We start from the raw sequence: 10,635 nt of genomic DNA, 5'->3' as shown, positions 1-10,635 counted from the left end.
CCTGCATAGCCGTGCCCACTTACCCACCCCGTCGTGCGCGCGTCCCGTCGTGGCAGCTGCAGCGGGAGCTCTCGCGCTCGCCCGAGCCAAGCTCGTGCAGCACGATGCCGCCGCACGGCGCCACCACCATTGGTCGCCGCCCCTCCCACTTGCGCGAACGCCACTGCACGCCCGTCCACTCCCCGTCGCCTCGCCACGCTATGCACCACCGCCCTCCCTGCTCGCCTCGGCGCCCGCGTAGTGCAACGCCACCGGCCACGCGAGCACGGAGCACGTCGAGCCCGAGCTCCAACACCGCCGTACCCCCTTGCGCCGCCCCCTTCCACTCGCCCACTTGCTCGTCCTTCTCTGAGTTGTGGTCACCTCGCCATCGCCTCCGCGCCGCTCCACGATGCCACGTCGGACCCCATCGCCATTACTGCCCGTCCTTCGAGCTCACCGGCCGACCACCGCTTCCCCCCTCCTCCTTGCTCCGCCGTGCCTATAAAAGGGCCCCCGATGTCGCCCACCACCACCACAATCACTCCTGCCACCGCTCGCCCACTCCCCTCACCCACAGTGCTGCCGCTGCGCAAGCCAGAGCCGGCCGCCACCCGCCGCCGTCACGCCACCTCCACAGGTCGCCTCCGCTCGAAATAACTAGGGGAATCGAACCCCCTGGCTCCCCTATCCCTTTTCCCCCTCTCCCCGGCCGCCGCCGAGCCCCCAGGGCCGTTGGCCCATGGCCGCCGCCCCCCCCTCCCCATGCTCTGTTCTGTCCTGAGGTAGAAGAAGGAGAGGGCGGTTTTGCCCAAAACCCCCTATCCTTTCTCATTTTCTATTTAGAGCCCTCCCCTTCTCTAGGTTCTTTTCTAAAGAAGCCCTTCCTATTTTTCCTTTTCGCAAATAAACCGTCCCCCACATAGAATTAATTCTAAATAAAATCCTACCCCTTTTTAGAGTAGCCCGGATATTTTCTAAAATTCCAATCAAGCCCTTGCCATCCCAAAAATAATTACAAAGAAGCCCCCCTCTTATTTCTTTTAATGAATAAGCCCCTCAACTATATAAAATATTTATGAGTAGGTCCCTGCCTAATCTCCAGAGTAGCCCGAACCTTTTCCAAAATTCTAATCAAGTCCTTTCTTTCCAGAAGTATTTACAAATAGGCCCCTGAACCCCGGATTAGCCCCTAAACTTACCTTTAACTTAACATTTCATGCGCCAAAAATCCTCCGTTTGCCCCAAAACTTTACCACACCATTTCTAACATAATTTCAGGCGTGCCATTAGAAAACCACCCAAAAGTATTACTCCTATCTCCAAATCTTAATTTTTCCCGATTTGAGCTCAACGGTAAAACATTTATTTCTTTTTCTTTATTGTGTGCTTGTTTGTGTGTGCCGTAGATCATGGTGTGAACGAGGGAGAACCCGTCGACGAGCAGTACCGCGAACAAGTATGCGAGGACCAGTACCGTGACCCCAAACCCGAACGACAGTACCTCGATCAGGACTTCCCGGAAGGCTTTGCGAACGACAAGTTCAATCCCATCCTTTGATGCATATTTTGTCCCAGTTTTATAAACACAACCTATTGGCCTGTTTTACAAAATTGCATATATTTTTACTACTGAAATATGGTTGGATAGCCACCCCTTGACTTGTTATCACCATTCCTTGACCACCTAGATTGATGTCTACATGTGATTCGTTCTATGTGGATGTTAATCACCGCTGGAATTGCTTAGGACCTTATACTTGTTCTACTACACATCAAATATGATTATTTATAAAGAAAAATGTGTGAGTGTGTGGGAAGGAAAAAGGTGGATTTGTTGAAAATAAATGAAAGACGTGTCTCGATGAGATGGATGGCATTTTTGTGTGAATTGCCAGAAGGTGTGCTCGTACCTTTGTGGTTGAGCAAGAAGGTTGGGAGATATCCATCTTGTCACAATTAAGGACCGAGTTGATGTGTCATCTTGCCTAACTCAACTATCGTACAAACCACTCGACCGTTGTATGTGGCAACAACTTAGCATAAGCCCCACTAGTTAGTCTAATAATCATCAGGAGATCTGAGAGCAACGGATGATCAAGGAGGAGGGGTAAGCTCTGTGTGACTTATGCCCCAGTTAAACCTCGGTAATAGGTCAATGACCCCTTGGTGGATCCCGTGGTGGCTAGTCAGGTCTAGCTAAGGTGGGTAATGGTTTTGTTGGGATCTGCACCGACACTAAGGTGATCGTGCTGTGGTACCCCGCTTGTGGATAAAGGTGCACACCTCTGCAGAGTATAAAATCTATTCGAATAGCCGTGCCCATGGTACTGGGCGGGTTACGGTTTGGTCACACAACTAGTACTTCTTCTGAGAATAGTTGGGTTGGCGTGAGTTGTTCTGGAAGAGTGTCCAGCAGTAGTGTCGTGTTCTACGGTGGATGAGGAGTCCGATAGCGACTTTTAAAATCTTGGATCCTGTGTGGATCAACCCCACCGGCTATAAAAGAATAGTTTTAAGAAAAACACAGTTTCAAAATAAACCCATGCATAAAAATTAGCTTTCCGCAAAATTAAACCCTAGCCTTATCCTTGATTTATCTGGTGGATGTATTCTGTTTATACCCCCTCCGTGGGTGTGGTTGGACTTGCTGAGTATGTTGTACTCACCCTTGCTTAATTTTTATAGAGGAAGACCCAGACTTTATTCCCGAGGACGTTGAGTAGGGGTTCCATTCTGCACCCAACCTTGCCTGTGGATAGGGTCACCCGCAGAAAGTTTCGTATGGCACAAGACTCTGATGGCCTCTTCGTAGTTAACATTCTTATTTGGGTTTTAGTTGTTATCCTCGTGATAGTGGCGCTTCATTACCCATTACCGCGTAGAGTTGTACGGTGATTGTCGGGTACCACGATTAGGGACACCCTAAGCGGGGTACTAAGATCACTTTAAAACGCAAACACATGTTAAGGCAACTGGCCCCACGAAAGGCCCACGGCCTCCTCCCAATCTGAAAGAAAGGAAAGGACTCAGAGAAGCCTAACACGCGGCCCACTGACATGGTGCGATCCATCCACGCTCCTCTCAGGCCTCGGGGTAGTTTCCGCCTCGCTCGAGGGCTCCCATCGAGACCCCTCGCCTGCCCGCATCTCCGACTCGCTCGAGGGTAGCGCACCTACCCCCGAGCGGGCAAAACATCTCCGCCTCGCTCGAGGGTAGCAAACCTAGCCTCGAGGGAGTAACCCTTCTCCGCCTCGCTCGAGGCCACCTCTCGGCATAAGGGACAAACGGCCCTGCCGCTCACCTGCCCGTCGTACGAAGGCATTAAAGGCCAGCCACTCCTCCACGGCTCCCAGGACAGGCGGCGTCGGGCGCCATTCCACAGTGGATGTGACCGGAGTCCCATCCGCCGACTTCAGTCACTGCTCCGCCATCCCGAGTGCTGTGGCAGCACTGTGAGACCTGCGACGTGGGACGGGACGCGCCCGGCACTGTTCCCATTACTATTCTGCCTACCCCGACCGTCCGGACCCACTCCTGCTCGGGAAGGGGTCCGACGACGTCACGTGCCCCTCCCGAGAGGGGCGCTCAGGACACACGGACGGAGTCCCGGACCTCCCCCCTCGAGGGGTCCAGGGCCTCCATGTGTCTCCCGGACCTCCTAGTGTGCACGCCCACACCCCGACCAGGGGGTCCGGGACTGCCGCGTGCCCCGCTACCGCAGGTGCATGCAGGACCCTAGCCTACAGGGCCCACAAAATGCCACCGCGCCGTATATAGAAGACCATACACCAGCGACGACCACGCCGCCTGCAGGGGCTGGCAGGACGCCGGCGCGATCTCCGCAGGACCAAGAACGATATCCAGGACGACTGTCACGCCTGACGCCATGCCCCGCAGTGTACTTCCTACAGTGTCCGACCACTGTACCCCGCGATTCGGGGGAAACGACGACTTCCATGCCCCCTGCTCATGTATGCCGCCCCTCCTTGTGACTCTAAAAGGAGGAGACGGGCTTCCTTTAAGAAAAAAGGTTGGAGACGCTTCTGAACCTCAGCTACCGCGGTCACCGCATTCACGATCATCGACACACCTGATTTCTCTTCTAGCAGAGACCTGGGAGCTTCCCTCCCTCTCTCGCCTCGCTTGTACCCTCTACTACAAGCACCCCGGGTGCAAGATAATACAGTGCCCTCGCACAACCCCTTTGCTGGACGTACGGCCCCGTGGCCGGAACCAGGATAAACCCGTGTGTTACTGTGTTGCCTCTTGTATCATCATCTGAGACGAGGGAACACGCAGCATTTACTAGTTGGGATCCGGACCCCCGGGTCGGGACACCGACAGTGATGTACCATCTGATGTAATAAATGTGTTATCAGCCTCCTGGGACTGATATTTGTATCACATTTGAGTCACCTCTTATGAGGGGACGCTTCACCACGTAAAGACATATCTCTTGGATCAACACATCAATTTTGAGGGTAAAGAAGGCTATATTGAAGCACCCCTGCAAATAGCAATAGCTGAGTAACTTACTGCAGCCCATTTAAATTGACTTAACATACTGAGGTTAGCAATTGCTAGAATCAGCTACCATCATCATCTGACTCTTGCTGCTAATGCTAGGGATGCAAACCCAAGCTGATGATGAATTGCTATGCATGAGGGTGCCGCTACATCATCACCCTGAGTAACTTGCAATAATAACCTCAATCCGCTCCACATGTGTGAACTGCAGTCTGTAGGCGTGGTCCTCACAGCAACCGGACTCAATGTGTCTCATGACGGAGAGATCAAGAATGCCGCATTCGGCACCCCATGGGGTATGGAGGCGGTGAGATTGATAAGGCCGGTGCAGCAAACGGCAAGCACAGAGGCATAACCATATAGCGGAGCATTGGAGGAGGTTGCTCGGTGAGGACGGTGGGGAGGGGGTGGAGTCGTGGAGCAACCACCGACCAGATTGATGATGCAGACCATCCATTGTTCTAGCGCCAGCACGAGCTTGAGGTTGAGGCATGAGGTACGAGCGCGAGGTCGGATGGAGATTTTGGTAGTGGACTTATGGTGATGCCCCACAGAGAGAAGACATGATAGTGGCGACTGAAATTGGGATGAGACGATTGGGATGAGACGGGAGGTGCGCCTGTCGATTTCTCAGCGAGGCATTGCCGACGCCGATGCTTACGACGTGAGTCTAGAGTCTCAAAAAGCCAGAGCCCTAGCTGGTGGTGACGTGGAAAACTTCATTGCTCGTTTTGCGATGGACGCAACCTTCCGAAGGCCGACGTGTGTTGAGGCAGGACATGTGGCATCCTCTGCATGGTGTGCACTAACTTGATGCCTCGGCTGGGGAGGAAATTCTTCAGCCATAAGGGTGTACATATTTACATATACAAAAGTTCTTAAACATCTTGTGCATAGCTCCTTTCTTGATCAATTTTGGAGCAGCCTTTGCTTTCAAATCCGGCTGTTTCGCTGAGCCTTAGCGAGTCGAGTCGTCAATTTTAAACTAGATATGATCATTCGTCGGGTGGGATCAGGTTCGGATCGGGTCACTTCGGATTTTGGGTTAAAAATGTTGGCCTGCGCTCGACCCATGATATGGTCTGGTCAGGTCAGGGTCAGGTTCGAATTGGATTGGATTTTTTTAATTTCGGGTCAAATATTTCGGTCCACACCCAACTCGACGCATTACTTGGTCGGATCGAGTCGGGTCAAACTTTTTCGGCTAGTTGGATCGGGTTTATTGGGTTGGGTGACCCGTGATCAGGAGGCCGCAGCCACAACCCGGCCCAGCACCCTGGCAGCCCATTTCGGCCTGCTATCGCACCACGTGCCCGTGTCCAGTCCAGCGGACCCCTCCCTCTTATTCCCTACTTCACTCACGTCCCTCCTTCCTCTCCCCTCCCATACTCCCGAAAACCTCACAAAACCCTCGCTCCCCACCACCCGCCGCCGCCCGCGCCGCCGCCTCCACCTGCCGCGACAAAGATGAGGTGAGCAGAAACCCACCGCCGCGCCCTCGATCTCTTGCCTCCTCTCCCTAGATTCGGCGCTCTCGCTTCCGTGGGTTCAGTGGGAGTTGGGATTTCGCAGCGTCCGCCTCCGGCCGCGTCGCGGATCTGAATGGGGTAGGGCCGGGAGCGTGAGGTCCCCGTGCTGCCGTGGCCGCTGCTCCTCGCGAGCCCTAGGGTTTTCTCTCGGTGATGTGGCTAGGCGAGATGGAATCGTTGGGTTTCCCCTATTTCTACTCAGGTTAGCCGCTAGGGTTTCGGCGGTGCGGGTTTGTACGGCTTCGTTGTGGTTCGTTGCGAGGTGCCGTGGTGTCGAATGGTTCCGTCGGTTGGGTGTGGATGGAATGGGAGGGGAAAGCGTAGGTGGTTTTGCGCGTAACTGCTGTTCATGGCTGTGCCGTCCGTGACTTTGTGTGATGCTGCTGTTTCAGTGTGTCCCTAGCTCTGTGTCTGCCATTGTTTTTGGCATAATGCGGTGGTAACTTCGTCGATTTGCTGTCATTACATTTAATCTGGGTTAGTTGATAAACGTAGCCTTGGTTAGGTATTCTGGTACTTTTGATTTGGTTTCTTCGTGTACAAGTCTAGGTTCCTTAAGAAGTTCTAGATACTTATGATTTGTTTTGTTTTTGTATAAGTCTAGGTAGGTTCTAGTAATACCCAATATTTTGGCGTGGTTTCATACATTTATTTCAGGGCGTAGATGGATTAAATCTAAGAATCTGCCTTGTTATGTTTTCTGTTGTCCCTTTTGGTTTGCAGTTTTCACCTGTGGTTATCAGTTAACATACATGCCTACAGCTGCTTCGTTCAATGTTAGTCTCATGCATGCTTTAACTATATTTAGATTTAGATTTGCTTCGCTGTGTGTTTTGATGAATTAACAACTCCTTTCAGTCGACAAGTATTGTGTTGCGCTGAGACATTGGCACCACTGTTCGCCTACATGGCCGTTTAGCCTGTTTACACGCTGTGTAAAAGCTATACGGTTGGTAGCCGTGTCCGTTTAATCACCCATTTAGCTTGTTAGTGACCACTTAACCTGTTTAAATTGATTAGCCTGAGTAAAGAGCTAAATGATAGGTGACAGACTGTTTAGTTTTTAGCATTTAGGATAACACTGATTGATACATTAGTGAAAGCATAACTTCGATCACCATCCCTAAATAATATGAAATTTTATGAAATCATAACACTGAAAGCATGTCTTTATAAATTATTATAAACTTTTTTATGCTGCAACCTCACTTGATATTCTAGAGGCAGGTCTCAGATTGTGTTTCCTGACACAACTTGCATTTATTTTGACTCTTGTGCTTGTGTAATTCTCATGCTGTTAAAATATTTGGACCTTTTTCATGATCCATCAATGTTTTTAGAATACATATTATCTGGCTGGTACTATTTTCAATTTCTCATGAAGGTACCTATTCTTTAACAAGGATTTGGACATGCAAATATTCAAAATAATAATTTTATTCTTTAGTATATGAGATTGTAAATTTATGGTTCTATTTGTTGGCAATTTGATTCATACATTTATGAATTTCATACTGATTGTTCATTTCATTTTTTCTTGAATGGTCATGATGAAACTTCATACATATAGCTTGCTTGGTAGATGGAGTTACGATACTATACTGTTACTGGCAGGTTAACCTTTTCTGTTCCGTTTGAGTTTACTGGTTCTGTTCTCCTTTATCACATCTTCTGTATAGCTACATTGTTGTGGTAAAATTTTCATTAGCTGGATAGGTAACAGTGATACTGCTTCTAGCTGCCGATTGTCTTAATTTTCTGATTGTGAAACTAATCACTCGGTTGCCCTTACAAATCATGGATATTCCTTATTCTTTCTACATATTAAGTCTACAAATGTTGAGTAATGAGTAGACTACATGTAAATATATGGAGTTGTACTTTTAGAGGCTATTAAGTATGTTTGAATAAGGTTATAGAGGTATGACTTTCCTGTCCTATGTTGATTTCTTGATGAGTGGTATGTCTTCTGTAGTCGGCACCCTGAAGTGAAGTGGGCTCAGAGGATTGACAAGGTTTACATCACAGTACAGTTATCTGATGCAAAGGATGCTAAGGTCAATTTGGAGCCAGATGGTGTCTTCACATTCTCTGGCAGTGCTGGTACAAACTTGTATGAATTGAAACTAGATCTGAATGACAAAGTCAACGTGGAGGTAATGCATTTTCATATGGTATTAATATATAATCTGTGTTTTAATCCTTCTGAAAAGTTGTTCTTCCTAACTCAGATTTTTTTTAATGTAACAGGCTAGCAAGATAAGTGTGGGTGACAGGTCCATATTCTGTGTCGTAGAAAAAGCTGAAGCCAAATGGTGGAAGAAGCTTGTTCGGGATGATCAAAAGGCACCTCACTTTGTGAAAGTCGATTGGGACAAATGGGTGGATGAAGATGATGATGGTATGCGATGTGCTCTTTTGTCACTTCTAAATATACGGATAGTTTAATGAGTAATGATAATGGCAGAACATTTACTTTGTCATTGTTTCAACTCATATAAGTTTAAGTGATGACTGAACATGAATTTAATAGATAGCACATAAGAATTTAGTTAGTTAATAAATCTGCAATGTTTGGCAGTTATGATTACCTAGCTAGTTCTTAGTCTAAATATTTCATGAGCAGCACCTTTGCATTTTGATTATACCTTAACTCAACCTAAAGGCTACATCCAAATTCAAGCAAACTTTTCTTTTCACCATCTGCCTTCTTTGGAAAAAAAAAAGCTATCCTTGCTTCAGAATACCATTTGTCCTATACAATATGCTAATTTGATATCACCATATCACCAATTGAAGTGCTGTAGGCATGAACTCGAAAATTTTCTTTTCCACACTGAACAGTAAGTAGATTATGCAATTATTACATTCATGTTTTCTTTTCTTAGGTGGTGATGTCAACTTGGATGGGATGGACTTCTCGGTATATTTTTTATCTGTTTTCCTCTTATTAATTAATAATGGATTCCTTGTCATTGTGTTTCACTTTGTTTTATGCTTTCATTCTTGTATGTTTTGTAGAATTTTGGTGGCATGGGCGGTATGGGCGGCATGGGTGATATGGCTGGTCTGGGCGGCATGGGTGGTATGGGTGGTCTGGGCGGCATGGGTGGTATGGGTGGTCTGGGCGGCATGGGTGGTATGGGAATGGATGAGTTTGAAGATGAGAGTGATGATGAAGGTTGGTATTTTTCAGTTTTTTTCTAATGTGCTTTTAATTCTTGATAGTTACATCTACTAGCTATTAAGATAAAAAAAGTATCAAATCAAAACTAGGGTAGCACTGCTAGGATCATACAGCTCAACTAACTGCTAATTCTTTGATATTTCTTTTCATTGATATAGCTTGACATTAAACGGTAAGTCCTATCTATAAAATATTGTAATTTCACATCTAACAATGGGCTGGAGTTCTGATCGTTTCTGTCATACTGATCAAGGGAAACTACCGTAGTCAATGTGTTCTTAACATGGAGGTTCAAAATTTTCTGAATTATTTTATCCTGAAATACAATAACCTGGCTACAACTTTTTCTTAGATAATTCAGAGTTATATTGTCCAAAATGATTGATGTCAATTACTACATTAGACCATTATGCATATCTCTGTTTTCAAGGCGTCGCCTAGGCGACAAGGCGGTGGCGGCTCGCCTTGCTTAAGGTCTCGCCTTAGCCCGCCTAGGCGTCGCCTAGGCGATAAGGCGGTGGTGGATCGCCTCGCCTCGCCTTACTGCTTTAAAAACATAGATGCATATCTGCTACATATAAATTTACTATTGATGCATTTATGGTGGGTCAAAACTGATAATATTATGTCTGATTGTATTGGCCCTAGTTGCAGTATATGCTTCACAAATAGTCTTTTAGGCAAGTGGAGCTTTGGCAAATTAGTGTCAGCTGCAAGTTTTCAGGGTTTTTTTTGATAGATAGTATCATGCAGTGTACTGAATTAGTGAGTCATGTAATTTATGATTCATGTGCTCTGCAAAACTATGCTGTCATAAAAGCACGAAAATCACAACTCTCAAATGCACTAACAGTAATGACTTGCCCTCCTTTTGCCCCCTTATTAGAAGAGGTGTCAAAGCCTCAAGCTGCGGAGAAGGCTGTTGAGGCTGAGAAGACGGAGGCAGCTGAAGCCAAGACAGAGACTGCTCAGAGCAGTTGAAGAGGGTTCTGGCATGATCCAAAATAGATTGTATCCGCATGTTCTATGGATTCCACCTAGCCTGGAGGAAAACCTTTTACGCTGTGGCACTGGCTGGCATGTCCCAGTGACTTGCCAAGAGAACTAGCGTTGGTCTTTCGACTGGGCATCCTACTGTTGCGCCCAGCATATTATGGATTTCTGATATTGTTTCCATGATGCTTTCTTTGCCAATGCTGGATTTGTTGTGCTGATCCTTTTTCGTTATGGGGTTTTGGTCTTATGCTGGAGCGGTGAATGGTTTATCAGATGTTCTGCTTGATCTTTAGATAAAATAGAGCTAGCCTAGCTTATTTTTTTAGCTTGAGATAAAGATAGAGCTGGCCTAGCGTATCTGTTTAAGTCCACATTGCGAATACTACTACATTCATCAATTTGCAGCCTAGAAGA

The 10,635-nt window shown here is 47.4% G+C and overlaps 1 protein-coding gene across 1 annotated transcript; it reads left to right on the top strand.

Moving 5' to 3' along the window:
- The first annotated feature begins 5,832 nt into the window (after nt 1-5,832).
- On the top strand, nt 5,833-10,448 carry LOC120678969 (uncharacterized protein Os08g0359500-like). The gene is made up of 6 exons (XM_039960438.1): nt 5,833-5,981; nt 8,014-8,194; nt 8,289-8,439; nt 8,927-8,961; nt 9,060-9,219; nt 10,112-10,448. The coding sequence occupies exons 1-6, from the start codon at nt 5,977-5,979 to the stop codon at nt 10,204-10,206; spliced, it is 627 nt and encodes a 208-aa protein (XP_039816372.1). The 5' UTR covers nt 5,833-5,976; the 3' UTR covers nt 10,207-10,448.
- The last annotated feature ends 187 nt before the right edge of the window (nt 10,449-10,635 follow it).

Source organism: Panicum virgatum, chromosome 6N (genome assembly GCF_016808335.1).
Source record: "Panicum virgatum strain AP13 chromosome 6N, P.virgatum_v5, whole genome shotgun sequence".
Lineage (NCBI taxonomy): Eukaryota > Viridiplantae > Streptophyta > Magnoliopsida > Poales > Poaceae > Panicum > Panicum virgatum.
Note: the sequence above shows the minus strand (reverse complement) of the source record. Positions and strands in the feature narration are given on the sequence as shown.